Genomic DNA, 16,576 nt, shown 5'->3' with positions numbered 1-16,576 from the left:
AGTGTAGCTGTTTGGGTTAAGGTGGTGTAGGGATGTGGGTAAAGGGCCAAAGTTTGGCGTGATGGATTTGGGGATTTTTCATTGTGAACTCTGACATGTTTTGTAGATTGGTATATGAGCGGGGAAAAAGCTTGCATGGCACTTGTGGAGAAGGTGACCTATTGCAGATAGGGCTTAAGTGTGGTTATTAGGCTTTTAATGAACTCTTACAGGAAAGGGAAGGAGGACTGGAATCTGTCAGTATCTGAATCTCAAAGGTGAACCTGAAGCATGACAGAGAGGCAGAGAGCTGTGATGTCTCTAGATGTTACACTGTTAGTCTGGTGGTTGAGAGTAGTTCTGGAGTCTGACAGAATTAGTGAGGAGTTTTCCCTTAACTTTCTTTTTGTGCTGCCCAGGCTACCTGCTGCTGCTACTGCCACCCTTCTGCTTGCTTTTGATTGTTCTTCCTTCCTTTCTGATCCCAGATGAAGTACAGAGGGAAGGGAAACGTGCTGTTGGGGAAGGTGAGCAGTGTAATAGTGTGTGGTTGCTGGTATAGAGAATGGGTTGTTGCCTTCATCCAAGCTGGAATATGCCTGTGTGACTTGGCTGTGATCAGCTGAGACATGAGCTATGTATCAGAACAGTGGAATGTATGAGGATCACTTCTCTATTCTGAGCTTTGAATTCAGAAATGAAGGGCATCTCCTCAGTCCTGCTGGGGAAAAAGAAGCTGCAGTGAAAAGGAGGGAGGCTGGCAGGGCTGTTCCCAATATGACTGCAGCTACTTCTGCCTGGGAGGCTGTATTGCAGGCAGCAGTTAAGTGTGGAAACTTAACAATACACAGTCAACCTCAATTTAACCTTTCCTATTTCCAGCTGTAGTTTTTGGGTAGAAGTGCTCCTATAATATTTTTTCTTAGGGGCTTTTGGAGTCTGATCTCTCGTATACTGTGTTAGAATGTGTCCTTAATTTTCTTAACCATTTCCTCAGGCTTTAAAAGATTCATTAGCAGGGGAGGATCTTTGAGAGAATGGGACTGCAGTAAGGCCAGGTAAACAAGTTAATGAAAGTGAGTATCTTTAGTATCACTTGCAGTTAATTTTGGGATGCAAGCAATACATAACATCAGGACATGGGAAGGTGCTTCCTATATTCTTACTGCTGTGAACTGTATTATCTCTGTGTAATACATATCTCTCTGCTGTCAGAGAGGATGATTCCTCTTGCATCTTCTACTGCACTCTCTCCAAGTACATTGGCTGGTGAATGTAAGTTCAGTCATTCAGCTTTGAAAAGTGGTGGTTAGAACTTGTGTTCTAGAGAAAGCAAATCTGAATTCAGGCCAAAACAGAGTTGATACTCTTCTGATGGTGGATACAGAACAGACATCCATTCCTTTCTTGGCTACCTGCATAATAATTCACATTGTTAACAATAAGAACTGTTGGTTTAGATGAAGTGGGGGCAGAAGAATGCACTGAAGTGGCAGAAAACCTTTCTGTCTGACTAATAGTGGAAATTTTTTTATTTTCACATTTGACAAGTCCTACAGGAAAATTCTATTTTTTTTTTTTTTAAGAATTAAAAGCAGTGTCAATCTAGTTGTTGAAGCACTCAGCCTATGCATGCTTTATCAGCAATGCCTGTTAAGTGTAGTGGGTCTCTGCATTGCAAGGCCTATGGAATAGTCCAGAACTTGGACAGGAACAGAACACAGTGGGGGAAAGTGACAGTTGCTTGAAGCAGAGTAAGAAGAGATGGTGTTAGTAAGCAGAAGATAGTGTTTAGATGAGTTTCCCCTGGTAAAATACTCTTTTTTGGCTGAAAATAGTCCTCCACGTGTGGACAGTTCAGCCTCTGGTTTAGGAGTATCCTTGTATTCCTGTCTGGTTGCAGGCTCCCACATAGCAGCATCCACGAGTAATGCTTTGGCTCAGAAACAGTCCTGTCCTGGCAGATGGTGATCTGGACTCACGTACTTGTGCCTTCATCACTCTTTGGCTGGATTATAGCAATATGAGACACCTGGGCATGAAGCCTTCAGTGTTTAGAAAAATAGTTCATGCAGAATATTAAAGCGTATGCTTGTGGTAAATTCTATTACTAGGAAAACACAAGGCTTGCCCTTTGTTTTCTGTCCCTGCTTAGTGTATAGTTTTTGAATTGCCCTTAGGATCTTGGCTCTTATCTTTTAAATAACATATATTCTATTCTTAATAGTGGCCCAGAATGAAATTGGAAAGAACATTGCCCTTAAATGAAGTCATCCTCTAAAAGATTATAAGATTCCTCAAGAGTTTATTCTAATTCCAGATTAACACCTAGAAATCAGGTTTTCTAATTTTCATTTTTTTCTATTTTTCACTATTTCTGTAAGGCCTTTTCCTATGACCTTGGTTTCTCTAAAATACTGGTAAATTTCCACTGAAGGAAGACATTCTGTAGCCTGCAAGTCTCTTGTCCTGCCTGGAGAGAACAAGTGTGGTGGATGAGCAGCATAGTTACTACAGTGGAAGAACAATACAGTAAAGTATACTCTGTAGAACTGTAGAGTACTAAAGGTAATTGTGACTGGTATTTCAGAGGTACTAACACTCCTCCATCTCAAGTAAGTGCAAAACACATAAGTGTGAGGAGTGTGGGCTATTTGCTAGCCTTGTACTTCTGATCTGTTACTATTCTGACTCTCCAGAGACTATTGATAGAAGTTCTAGAAATAGCTTGGATTTTCCATTTACAGACTTGCACTTTGCATGAGGCTGGTCAAACCAGCTCTGGGTGAATGTATTAATAATCATTGAATTGTGTTGCTTAAAGCTTGGGCTTTTTTGAGAGTAGATATGAGTAATTTAATGTTATGGGGGTTTTTGGTGCATTGCAGTAGTTGCCCATGGTGTCCTTCTAGATGATAGCATCCTTGGTATTGGGAGCTCTGGAACACAGTGAAATATCTTCTGAATAGACAAGTCCCTATGGAAATGTAAAATTCTGAGCATGGAGCTCAGACCACCTAATAATTAAGGATAGTCTCTGTAGAAGGAAGCTGATGCAAGCATTTGAAGGTACAGAAATACTGTTGTTGAGTATTGTCTGTGTCTGCCAGGGGTTCCTATTCTCATATTTGAAGATAAAAAGTTAAAAGCATAAGCTGAAAAGCATGATGGACCTAATTGCCCTCTGCTTGGAAGTACCAAGGGGAACTTGAAATGGCCCTCTGTGCTCGATATCTTTCAGGATCTGGCTGAAAGTATATTTCAACAAATACTTGTAGTAAGCTGCCCGTAAATGATTGTTAAGATGGAGATGATGAAATCATAAATAAGAACAAAATATATGACAGGGCTTTCGTCATTCTTTTCAAAACAGAAGTGCTAAATCCAGGAAACTTACAGTTAAACTGAAAAGAAATTCAAATACTTTAAGCTGTGGAAATATGTGGAAAGGGGATCCAAACTTCCAAATGCTTTTGTTGCCAGCTGCTCTGACTTCATACGTAGTTAAAGCTGAGAAAAATAAAATACAAAATATTTTTCACTCTTTTAACCTTGCAATTTTAAATTAGTTATATCATGGGGGGGGGGGGGTGTTTCCCCCCCCTGCTTCCACATGAGTATTTAAGAGTAAATTCAAGCATTTTCATGAATTTGCTGGTATAGTTCTTATGGCAACAGGTATTTCTCAAAATGGCTACTTAGTGAGGGCAGTAGTGGCATTGTTTTAACTGAGAAATATGGTCTTTGGTTTTTTGGCAGTTCTTTCTAAAGGAAGGATTGTGGCTTTTGTTGGTTTTTTTGTTGTTGGTGTAACTTGTTAGCTGTCTTTGTATTCTTCAGCTTCTTCTGAACTATGGGAAATAATTGGGGAAGGATGAAGATAGATGACTATTATTGCAAAAAACTTGCAGATGCATTCTTTTTTGAACATTTGTTCATTGCATAACCAGATGATCCAACTTCCTCTCCCTCTTCCATTTTTCCTGAATCTTGCCTTATTTTTCCTGCATTGAGGCTTCCCCATATCTACTCCCCTTTTGATGCAGCTAACGCTGCACTCCTTGGTACATACTTTTCCTCTTGCTGGGACTTCTTTGGATAGCATGTGTTTGACTCTACCCTTATCTTTTCTTTACCCACCCCCCTCCTTTATCTCTTTTGTGATACTGACATCTTAAGCTCTTGTGGTACAGGAGGATTGTCAGAGTGAAGGTGTTTTTTTTTCTTGTTGATTTTTTTTTTTTGTTGTTGTTTGGGGGTTTTTTGAACTGGAACATGCTTGGTGTTACGAGCTATGGTGATTATCAGTGGCTCATAGTGGTCATTCTACCTACCAGATGCTCTGGATTTTGCTCTCAATGTCTTAAAATTAATTTTTCTCCAAAGTCTGAGGCCTAAAATGTGTATTGAATCAGGTTTACAGGTAGTGTAAGAAAATGATTGCAGTTGGGCTAGATTACTATTGTAGATCTTTTCCAACTGCAACTCTTCTGTTACGTTATATTCACATTCTATTACATTATTTTTTGCTTGATGTGTCCTTTGAGGATAAACTGTATTTTGCATTTGATGAACTCTCATTACATGCATTCTCTCCCTAGGTGTTGCTGTTGAGTGGGCTGTGTGGTAGTCTGTGATTTGTAGTGACATGCTTGCTATATGTAGCAAGAATGCCACTTGTTCAAGAAATACTGTGAATTTTTATTTCTCTTCACAGGTTTGCAACAGTGAGGTATGACCAGGCATCCAGGAACATTAAAAACCAGTTCATGCATCTGACCAACTACAGTGTCAACAAGAAGAGTGGAGATTATGTCAGGTACTTGGCTGGAAAATGGAACTTGTTCTTTAGAGGCTGGTCTAATGCTGATCCATAGAGGTAGGCCAGTGGTGTCAATCTCCTTCTTTAATTTATTTTTAGCTGTGATGATCCTGAAGTAGAGGATTATGGAAACAAATGGAGCATGAGTGCAATGCTGAGGTACTTAAAACAAGAGGGGAGAGACACTGCAGGTCAGTAAAAATCTTGTTCTTTAATTTTTTTGGTGGATTTTGATCATCTCACTAGTGTGAACTCTAAGAAGTCAAGGAAGAGCCCCAGTGACTCCCATTAAACACCAGAGCAGGGTGGAGGGAAGCATTGTTCCTTACTCACTAGAGCTGTGCATTTATTCCCTCTCCCCAGCGATAAGGCCTAACCCCTTCCTTTTTGCAACTAGTATTCTGAGACTTTCTCAGGGTATGTTTCTTACTTTTTTACCTACATTTCCCGTTTCTTAAGGTCATTGCATTCCTTCTAAAAGCTTCCCTCCCTCTGCTGCTCCCATGGCCTGCTCAGTCTGATGAGTGACCAACCTCTGGACAGCTGTGCCAGTTTGAATGACTCTTGGATGTGGTGTCATCTTTCCATGGCTCAGGTTTTTGCTGAGTGTTTTCATTTAGTCTGTGTTTCATATAAAACAGCTCCCTCTTCCACACCTTTGCCAGGTCTGCTGGGAGTAACTGCATCTACAGAGTAGAATCCAAGTGTATCCTTTAAGGGATAATTTACCTGTGATACTGAGGCAGTAGTAAAATTACTGCTAGCAGCTATGGCCCATATTGCAAATATTGCCAAGGAGCACTCGAATGTTGGAGAAAGGGGTTTGAATCTGGCTTTCAGATGGAAGTAGACTTTTTTCCATCATGTGTGTGCATGGTTGTCCAATCCCTTGCACCATATGTGTTCAGCAAGCTGTGAATGCATAGTTACTAATACTGATATATCTCCATGCCTCACCCCAACCTCAAGTATAAAATATATACTCTTAATAATTAAGTAAACTACTGAGCAATGCAAGCGGATTTCTTTAACTGTCCGTTGCAAGACTTCCTGCACCTTTCTCTGATGCATCTGGTTCTGGTCATAGGGAGGCAGAATGCTGGCTGAAAAGTGCTGGCCTTGTCTGGGCTGGCAGGGTTTTTGTGCTCTGGGTTGTTTATGTGTGCTGGGATGTTTCCATGCTGTGTTGGTTTCACGTAGTTGTTTTGTGGTACAGAAGTTCACATCTGAATTTGCTTGCATGCTCTTTCTGTAATTGTTCAGGTCCCTGCATGTCATCATCTGAGCATGAGAAACAGTAATTGTAGACCTAAAGTAAACTCTCTAGTCAAGTGGCTTCTAGAAGATACTCTTTGAAGCAGGGATTGCCAGATGTCTGTGTGGATTTGCTTGTGCTCGCTTTGAGGGGTGGGGGAGGATGTCCTTTCATCCTTACCAACTTCTGAGACCATGACTCCAGTATTTGTTAATTTTTCCCTTCTCTCACTTCTCTATGCTTGCCCTTGAAAACAAAACCAGTGTGGTGTTCTTTCTCTCGCATGACTCATCCCAAGTCCAGTGTAGAATCCAGGTCTATGTCTAATGTGCATCTTTTCTTGCCTTTTGCTTCCTCTGTCTGCTTAGACTCCTGTTCCTGAGCTCTGTTCACAGGCTCATGCAGGAGCTGGAGAGCGCTTTCTTACTGTGGGTTATCTATAGGCCAGCAAGACTGGGGGCTGTCACCAGTCATAAAACTTGGAAAAGATTTATTAATTTTGGTATGGGAACAGCTGCTTTAAAGGAAGGTGCAGTGTCACAGAATAGTTAACTCATAAAAGTTCACAAGAATAATTTTTATACCTCAGTGCTATGACTTGCTCTTTGTAGTTTGAGGGCTTATCTCACTAACCCACTTTTTTAATCCTTCCTAATACTCTGAGTGGGCAGTGGTCAGACTCCAGCTGACTTGTGCCGATGTGTTTGCCATATGTTTCTGCTTATCTGCACTGTACATATACTCACATTTACCATTCTCACATTCTCATTTGTGAGTACTTTTGCACAAGGATACTTATGCATGTTTCTATATACTTAGGCTTGCATGGATTTCCAAGCATCGTTGCTTTGTCATCTGTAGGGTCTCATGTGCTTTGATTCACAAAGGTGTATCTCCATATGCATATTCTCATGCCTTTCTGGATACGATGTGGTACTTCACAATCTACTTTTTTCCTTTTTCCTCCTCCCCCTCTCCCCTCCTTGCAGCACTGATGGCCAGCGTGGAGGACCTGATTATCAAGACTCTACTTTCTGCTGAGCTATCCATTGCCTCAGCATGTAAAAGTTTTCTTTCACATCGTGGCAGCTGCTTTGGTAAGACACTGGGGACATCTCTGTTGATTGCCTGTTGAGTACTGTTTGGGACTCCAGCTTTGTCATGCCAGAGAGAAACCTGCATTCCGTTCCTTAGTGCAAGGAAGCTGGATACCTATTTGGTGTTTTTGGTTTGCTTTTTTGGTTTTTCTTCCTCAGCATAAGCCTCGGTGAGGGCAGGAGGAATCGAGGGCACAGTTCACCCTGTGTCAGTACCATTGATCAGAATCTCATGCAAGAAAATGAAAATCGGATGATGAAAAGGGACTTGAAAGGGAGCTTGGGGAAGTGCCGGAAAGCTGGCTATTTACTAGTGCCTTTGCAAAGAATAGCTGTGGGAGATGAAACACGTTTTTAGAGCGTTTGCTCTTTTCCCCTGAGCCGTTTAGCAGCGCAGTTTTGCCTTTTCCTCGGTGCGTGCGGTGTGTTGGGGCGGTCGGTGTGCGCGGCGCTGCGGCGGCCGTGCGGCCGGCGGCGTGTGCTGGCGCGGGAGCGCCGCGTGGGGGCGGCCAAGCCCCTTCCTGGCCGGGCTGCGCGCACAGCTATGTGCTGGCGCCGGCCCCGAGAGCTCGCTGCCAGCGCACGCCGGGACGGGCTCCAGAAAGCAGCGGCTGGTACCGCGCTGTGCCTTCTCCCGCTTTCCAGTGGCTGCTTCCCAGCCTTCCCTAAAGAGGCCTCCTCCCGCTGCTAGCCGTGCTTCGCCCGTGGATGCGTGCGCGAAGATGAAGTCTCAGTCAGCGTTTAAACCAAAGGCCGAGCTTGGCTTGGGCTATCCTGTGTTTAGGTGTTGGAACTTACATTTAAACTAGCTGTGGCAGGTCAAATCCATGTATGTGGTCCTTGAGTTGCACTTAGATATGGACAATTCTGCAGCTTTCAACGCTCCAGCATAAATGCATCTCTGCATGTTTGGAGATGATAAGACAGTCAAGAATCAGGGAGCTGTGATTGATAGGTTGTTTAATTACCTCCCAAAACTAGCTACCTCTCCCATCGTAGTTTCTCCTGACTGACTCTGATGCCTTTGTTCAAAGCTGAAGGACCTGGTTATACGTGGGGAATTCTCAGTTAGAGAATAGTCTCAGTGAAGTGGCACTTTACTGTGTAGTTGGAAAAAGGACACATCAAAAGCACTTTAGCTGCTTCTTTTTTTGGCTTCTCCCTTTTCCTTCCCCAGTTGTGCCTCTACAGCTGTATATATGGAAACTAATATTCCTCATGTACTTTCTGCTGGGCCTGGCTCTGAGGTTATCCCACTTCCTGCTGCCTCCCCAGGGCTGCACTAACCACCCTCTCAGATGCTCCCCCACAAATAAACTGTTTTGTTCCGTTTATTTCAGTGTAAACATAAATTAAGAGCTTCCCAGGAAAGAGAGCTTAAGTAGGAGCCATACTGCTTCCCTAGGGAGACTTAGGCATTTCCAGAGCTCAGTGCTTTCTGCCACCTTCCCCCACAATTAAGTGGTGGTCCTTGTCTCAAGGATTTGAACTTCCATCGTGCTGTATGGTTCATTTGTCATCTCTGTGTCATGTTCTGACACTTTTTGGTTGTACAACCTTTAACCTCATAGCTGTCAGCATGAAGGAGAAAACTGGGAATGTAGAGTCTCACAAGAGCTGTGGGGTTTTTTGGTTTTTTTTTTTTCATTCTGAGCTGTGATCAGTGAAACTGAGTGTGTGTCCTGAGAAGGGCTGATCATGTGAAAAGTATCTTGGACTTCAGAAACCTTTATCTGAAATTTAGATGCAGAGATGGGTATTGTTTGGCAAACTTCTAAAAAATATAACTAAGTTGTATTTTACTCTAGAGTTTGTAATGCTGTTTTAGGGAATAGAACTCCTGTACAATTGCCACTTTCTTCCTAAAGATTAAATCACGAGTACTTATTTGTAATACAGATGAGGTTGCCCACTCTATTTCTCTAATAGTTTAGTACTGTTGTGGTCCTTCAGTTCTTTCACAAGTAAGTGGTTTTTATATGTAATGTACATGTTTCCTAGATTTAAAGGAAGAGAATTTATTCATGACTTCTTCATTGTCTAAGGTAAGACTGGTGAGACAGGCTGATTCCTGGTATCGGTGCTTACCTAGAAAGTGTGAGTGGTAGGTGAGGATGGTTCTTTTTCTAATGTCAAGGCAGAGTGCTGGTGACAGTTTGTGTACAGTGTTGTGAGTTCCATTTTAGCCATGTAATGTGAGCTATTTACTGCATTCTAGTAACAATCAGTTTTCAAAGGACTTGGGATGCTCAGTTTTATTCCTCTGAAGTACATCACAGAAGCACTACAAGTACTACATAATTTAGTTGCCTTGTTCATGCACTGTTATTAACAAAGTGATCCAAGACCTCTATTTTATTCTTTGTGATTAGCTAGTAATTCCTTATGTAAAATTAGGCTCCTAGTAAAAATTGTTTTACCGAGTGAGTAACTCCAGAGGAGGGCATGCTACAGCTCTCCAAATCACTGCACTGTCCTGAAGCTGGTCACCAGCTGAGTTGATGGTTACCTCTGGAGCCTTCTTAAAGAGAAAGATAGATAGATTTTGCACTTACTTGAGGAACACGACATCTCGGTGTGGGAACAGGAGGTACAATAGAGCTGCATATGCCCAAGCTGATTACAGACTGCATTTTTCTGCCTCCTGATGTAAGCACTCCTGGGTAGGCTGGGAAAGGCAGTAAGGCCTGGTTTCAGGCAGAATGAAAAATCTCCCTGTGGGATGGTTTAGTAGGGTATAAAATGAAGGTGGCTGGGTGCAGCGCGTATTTTTGCCAGCAGCCAGCGTAGCACCATTTTCTGCACTCACTGAAATGTGAGCCTAAAGAAGCAACAGATTGAAGTCCTCTTGTTTCACTAATGTTCTAGTAAAATGGCTGTGACACTGTTGAGCTTGTCTGCAATCGAGAAACGTAGGCCAGGAGAGGGTAATGGGCATATTGATCCCACCAAAGCAATGAGTTTCTTATTTAGCTGCTTCTGTGTCCTAAGGCTGAATTGGTCAGGTTTTTGCTTCTAATCGCATCTATACTGAGATAAAAGTAAACAATAAACTATTGTATAACTTGAGTGGTGCTGACCTAGAGCTAAGTACTTTAAAAAGTCTTCATTTGTGCTGAATCACCAGTTTCTTAACTGCCCATATTGCTGTTCTTCATGGACATTTAACTTTCTTAGTAGTGGCAGTTCACCTATTTGTGGGAAGCCTTTTGTAGTTTTGAACAGTACTGACCTGCTCCATTATGACTTTTGTAGGACATTAAAATTTTGAGATTCTTAAGGATTTTCTGTACAAACTTACTCGATGTGAGGTGAGTCTGTGCTTAGTGATTTAAGTCAGCCATACATATACCATATGTATTTCCTATGTTTTTCTGATTTCGTACATGACATGTCACAGAAAAGCTGAACAAGGATTTCCTACCGTTACCTTTTTTTGGCAAAGCTTAATCCATTCTATTTTTATAGCCTGACCATCAGTCTTTGCTTTGAAGCCAGTATGTAATGATGCCATTGTAATCTGAAAAAGGTTGTCCATAGAATCCTCTGGCTACAAGCAGATTCAGGAGGCCTGTACCCTTCAAGAAAGGTGTTTTGATGGTCTGATGGGCAAGGTAGATTTTGTAATGTAACTGTATCTTCAAGTTTAACTAAACTGTCAACTGAATCTGAAGGGTAAAATGAGTTCAAGGGTTCCTGCCATGGATTAGGTCAGCGATGAGCAAGTATGACCAGCAGTAATTTAGGTGAAAGGAATTTATGAGCTCTTATCAGCTCCTATCTCTAGATTGATCTGTCCCATTCTATGATGTTAGCCTTGAAGATCGCCATAATAACTTTTCTGTCTTCAGAGTTGGAGGGTTATTCTGAGTCTGATTTTGGTATAGATGATGAGCTAAGCTCAGCTGTAATCTTTTCTTCAACAAAGAAAGCAGTGGTTTATCTAGAAGGAGGACAACCAAGATGGTGAAAAGTCTTGAGGGTAAGAGTGTTGAGGAGAAGCTGAGATTGCTTGGTGTGTTGGTGCTGGAGATGGCTGAGGAGTGACCTTATTGTAGTCTACAACTGCCTCAGGGAGGGCAGTGGACAGGGATGTGCTGATCACCTCTCTCTGGTGACCAGTGACAGGATACAAGGAAATGGAATGAAGCTGCATCAGGAGAAGTTCAGGTGGGATGTTAGGAAAAGATTCTTCACAGAGGGAGTGATCAGTCACTGGAACAGGCTCCCCAGGGAGCCCAGCACAATTCCTGTCAGAATTCAAGGAATACCTGGATGATCCCTTACATCATGCTATTTAGTCTACGGTAGTCATGTGAGGAGCAGGAGTTGGACTCAGTGATCCTTATGGGTTCCTTCCAACCTAAGTTATTCTCTGACTCTATGTATGTACCTTGGAATTAATCCACTTTTGAAGACTTTTATTGAGAATATGAACAATTGTCCTTCAGGTTTCAGTAGAAATAAAGAAGGTTCTCTGCAGAGAAGAGTTTTTATGAATGACAGGCTTTCTCTGGATACCTAGAGTGCAGGGAGTACTTCAGAGGGAGGCAGTCACATTTGGCTGTGCTAGCGTGACAAACTCTGGCTGGTGCAAGCTGCATCTCATGAAGTAGACAAGAACACCAACATGTGGAATAATTTTTTCCCCTCTTGTTGGGCTCTTTTCTGTGATAACATAGAGATAAAACCTTTCTCTGTTAAAATAAAGTTCTCTTAAAAAGGGAAATAAGCGTTAATATATGAACAGAAAGAGTAGGAAGGAAAAATGTAAGACTTGAATTTCAGTGACAAAATTTTCTTGCATTAGAAATGTCTGTAAATATGCTCCTACATAAAACTAGGAGATGGGTTTTTATTGCAATAGCAAGAGTTGTGTGCTGTGCAATTTTTTTTCCCACTGTTTGTGTCCCTTTATGACTTCAGGTTGTCTCCATTTAAGTGCAGAGTATGTACTTTGCAGTAAAGTTTTTGTTTGTTTGTTTTTCTCCTGGGAACAATCTGCAAAGAAAGACCAGAGTTGCAGTGACCCTTTAGGAACTGAGCTTATTAATGCTATACAAAATCATGAAAAATTTGTTTATGCTACTGTGCTATCATGTGTGACTTAGTTTCTATACTTACAGAGAATAACAAATTCTTTGGGGGTATTTTGTAAAAGAGGATACCGGTACAGTCTTGGAGGGGATTATAAAATAAACTTGGAATACGCGGGAGTTTACTACAATCAAAAAGCCTGAGACTGTCTCTCTAGCCTTCATCTTAGTCTTAGATGATGTCCTTGGCAAAAAAAGTCTCTGGCTGAACTGTTGCAGTTAGACTGCACTCTGAAGCTAGGCTTCCTTTTGGGAGAATGGGAAGCTCAGTCAGCAGTGACTTCTCCATGAGGATTAGAGGAGGAAGAGGCAGGCTGTTCCTACAGAGTCTTGGAAACCATTGGTATCTCCTGATATAATTCCAGTCTTTAGCAAACTATGGGGATTCTAGTAGCAAGAGAAGGCACTATGGAAACTTGGTATCTTAGTTTCTTCTGTTCTTCCCTTAGTAACTACAGTGGCACTGGGTGGCTTGTGGTGAACCTACCATTACCACAGTGTGAGGCATGTTTTGCTCTTTCAGTCATTCTCTTTACTCTCTGCAGAGGGAAATGGCAGCCTTGCTGAAGTTGGTAATTGCAGAGGATATACTTTTGATTATCCTATGCTCATGCTACTCCACATCTTTGTCCTATGGATTTATTTTATCAAGCAGTAGTGGAGTTTCACAGTGGAAAGGGTACTACGACTACTTGTTTTATCTAGAAAGTACATTTTCCAAATGTGGAAGAGGGCCAGCCAGATATTTCTGGGTAAACTTTGGACTGTTGAGGAGATCTCTGTGCTAAGCCCTGCGTGGAATCTGTAAGGCTTGATTCATTTGCCAGAACATGGATATTACACAGCTCCTGATGCCCTTAGGTAGCAAAGACATCTGTCTAGGGTTTGTAGATATGACTCAGAATATGTGAAGCTTGGGGCACTGTGGAGCAACAGTGGAGACCCTAGGAGACCCTAAGTCATTGCAAGTGGCTTTGGAATCCGTGTTTAACAATGGAAATGAGTCAGCAGGGATACCCTGAAGAACTTACTGTCCTAAAAAGTAAGGCAGGCACAAGGGAAATGAATGTGAAGCTCCAGCAGCATGGTTAGAGCTCGTTGAGGTCGAAAGGTTTCCCATATGTATTTGAAAAAGTGGACAGAATGAGTAACTGGGTGGGAAAGATGGAGCTTTCAAGAGCAAGCAATTTGCAAGAGAATTGTGTGGGAGAGCAGGACAAAGTCAGAGGAGCCAAAATACCAGGAAAGGGCCTCCGAGGGGCCAAGGAAGGGAATGGCGAGCAGCAAAAGAAGTAGGAGCTAGTCAAAACAAAATGCACTGCTTCCTGACTGAGGCTGGGAGGTTGCAGACCAGCAGCTGCTGCAGACCCACTCATTGCTTCTCTGCCTTGGGCATGAGCTGCTAAGTTTTCTGTGCTTCACCAAACCTGAGATTGTATTTTGAAATAATGTATTAAAGCATCAGAAGCTTCTTCTGGTCAAAATGCTTTGCTAAGGTTTATACTTACAATCCCCACCTTCTCTTTTTCCCTCTACTGCAGCCATTCCTGTCTGGGGAGCAAGAGAGCAAAAGGCAGATTCAGCCTCATTTCTTTGGAGTGAACCAACTCTTTAACTCTCTGCTGTTTTGTTTCCCGTTCAATGTCTGGCTACAGACTCTACAGCAGTGAGCAGGCAATGCTCACTCTTCTGCCATTTCCTCCCTTCCAAGCCTCCCCCTGTCCCAGCTCGTTAACTTCCCATTATAAGCTACATGAGCTTTTGCACAGCTGTCTGTGTAGGAAGATCTTGTCAAGCAGTCTAGCTCCCCAGAGCCAGCATCAATGTCAGGCAGGCGGTAAAAGGCCAAGGCCAGAATTCAAGGAAAGAAACATGGCAAAGGAGTTCTCCTGCTTTTATTTCAGGCACGGGGGAACTGGTTAATTCCATGAAAATCCTTCTCTTCCAATACCCTGTTTTGTGGTGTTTTTTAAAAAAAAATTGCTTAAGTTACCCTGATGATTATTAAGTGTATTTCTTAATGCTGGTAGAAGGAATTGCATTAATGCAACTTCTGATTCACTCATCTTTATGTAGCATCCTTCTTGCAACTCTTTCCAAACTAGAGAAAATGTGTATAGAGAGTGAAATAGTAAAATTGGATTTGGAATGGGAAGCTGGCTTCAGTCTGACCTGTGTAGAGCAGAACGCATCTAGCAGATGTAGTATGTTATGAATATTTGAGAAACTAAGGAAAAAATACTTCTGTTGTGGTTTGTTGCGAAGTGGCAAGTTGTCAATAAGCTAAAATGTTATGGGAGGTTGTCCATGTAGATGGAGTGCCGAGGAGAGGTCTGCTCTGTAACCCCATGGAGATATTTCAGAAAACATACAAGAATATTTGAAAAGAAGCTGATGCTTAAAAAAAGCAAGATTTTCTCTAGCTGACTGGAACAATGAATAAAGGGATTAAAAAGAGGACAGGAGAATGAAGTTTTGTTGTTTCCAGGATCCAGTGGAAGAAGTAGATTGAACCTGCTATGCTTTTGTCAATTCTGTGTGAAAGCAAGTAGTAGAGTTCTGTGTGAACTACGGCTTGTGGGCAGTAAAGAGGTTTTTCTTTTTCCATATAATGCTTTCCTAATATTTTTGTTCCTCTCTTTCCCCCACAGGCAGAACATATTTATTTAAGTTTGATTCTGAGGAAGTGAAAATTGCCACTTGAGGAATGTTATTATTTATTCATCCCTGGAGAGTTTACTGGATTTAACATAAATAATTTAGATAGAGATGATCTGGTAGAGACAAATGTTGGACCTTACCTGAATGCTTAAAGATGCAGTAAGGTGAACTTAGTTTTTGCTGTCTTTTCAGAGCTGTATGGTTTTGATGTCCTTATCGATGACACTCTGAAACCCTGGCTGTTGGAAGTGAACCTGTCCCCATCATTGGCCTGGTAAGTGATTCCCAATTTAATAAGAGGCAGAGACTGTTGATAGAGGTGGTTGTACTTGAAACTTGTGGTCCTAGGAGGGCATGATTTCATGATGCCTGCAGATTTTGTTCCACAGCTGATTGGCAGACAGGATATTCCTTTGCTTTTTTCCTTTGGATAAACAAACATTGCAGCAATAGATTTTGAAAGAACCCAGTTGGGATTCCATTTACTTTTTAATTATTTCTCTTCCATCATCATTGTTGACGCTTCATAATCTGTCATCGTAGATAAATTTTGGAGCTCTGTCAGACTATTGTGTTGGATTTCAATCTTCCTGGCTGATAGAAGCTTTAAGAATTTGTAGTCCAAGCAGAGTTCAATCAGTTACACTTTACTTGAGTATGTGGAGAAGTTCTTGGGCTCAGTCTAGTACTATAATCAGATAAATTGTAAAGAGTGAGTGTTGACTTGGCCCTTATGCTGACCCTCATACTCTAATGGAAATTGAGGATTTATTTTTGTAGATCTCTCAGCTATGATTTTATGTGGAAGAGGCATAGTTAAGTGTGGTTTTTAAGAATTGTATGACAGCAACTCTTATCTACTTCATGAAATGTAACATATACATTCAAAGAAAATGTTTCTAGCCCCAAGAAAAGTTAAACAAAGCTGTATGTGTCTGCATTAGGATACTAAAAGCTGTGGAAAAAGGATGAACAGATTAATCCATTGCTCTCTGATCTTTACCTATGTATGTCATAGGTAAAAATCACCTAGTTTTCTTCTTGGTTTTGTCTGTTTTAAGAAGGCAAAGAAACTGTATTGGGAGATATACTGAATACTGATGCATTCCTCTCATTTAATGCCAGAAAAATAATTCCTATTATCCTCTGTTGCATGTGGGGACAGTGATTCCCCCTTGGACCTGAAGATCAAAGCTAGCATGCTCTCAGATATGTTCACTCTTGTAGGTGAGTAAAACAAAACAAGTCCTTCGAACTTTCCCTCATTTAAAACCAGTAAGAGGCAGGTTTATGAGCTGCATGTTACTAGATGAGTATAATAGAGGTGAACTCTAGTTAAGGAGAGCAGCGGTATTTAGCGCTGAGAATTGATGCATGGACATTTCAGCTTCAGAATAATCATCTGTTTGTGATGCTTAGATGGTTTTAAGAGTCCCTAATTTGGTATTTGAAGACACTGCACTCTCTTTAGGTTTCAGAGTTAGTATTCATGCATTTTTTAGGTTGAATGTGTGGGTTTTGATTGGGTTACTAGAATTGGAGTACTGTCTAGAGCACAGTGTCCCCTGTATCTTGATTTAGTTGCTTGATGAAATTTGCTCCAATAGTGAAAGAAGTAGAATTGTTGTCAGGTACCCTGCTCAGCTGTATAAAAAACCAAGTCTCT

General features: G+C 41.6%; 1 protein-coding gene across 8 annotated transcripts in view; it reads left to right on the top strand.

Moving 5' to 3' along the window:
* Positions 1–16,576, top strand: part of TTLL5 (tubulin tyrosine ligase like 5) — a 122,835-nt gene that overhangs the window by 17,494 nt on the left and 88,765 nt on the right. For all 8 annotated transcript variants that reach the window (XR_005701179.2, XM_040065934.1, XM_040065930.1 and 5 more), the window contains 5 exons: positions 4,697–4,798; positions 4,901–4,992; positions 7,046–7,153; positions 15,103–15,184; positions 16,076–16,137. Coding sequence is in view for 7 of the 8 variants with exons in the window: in XM_040065934.1 (XP_039921868.1) it covers positions 4,697–4,798; positions 4,901–4,992; positions 7,046–7,153; positions 15,103–15,184; positions 16,076–16,137 (446 nt within the window). In the remaining variant the exon portion in view is untranslated. The remainder of the gene's footprint in view (positions 1–4,696; positions 4,799–4,900; positions 4,993–7,045; positions 7,154–15,102; positions 15,185–16,075; positions 16,138–16,576) is intronic.

Source organism: Hirundo rustica, chromosome 6 (assembly GCF_015227805.2).
Source record: "Hirundo rustica isolate bHirRus1 chromosome 6, bHirRus1.pri.v3, whole genome shotgun sequence".
NCBI lineage: Eukaryota > Metazoa > Chordata > Aves > Passeriformes > Hirundinidae > Hirundo > Hirundo rustica.
This window is presented reverse-complemented; position numbering and strand designations above follow the sequence as displayed.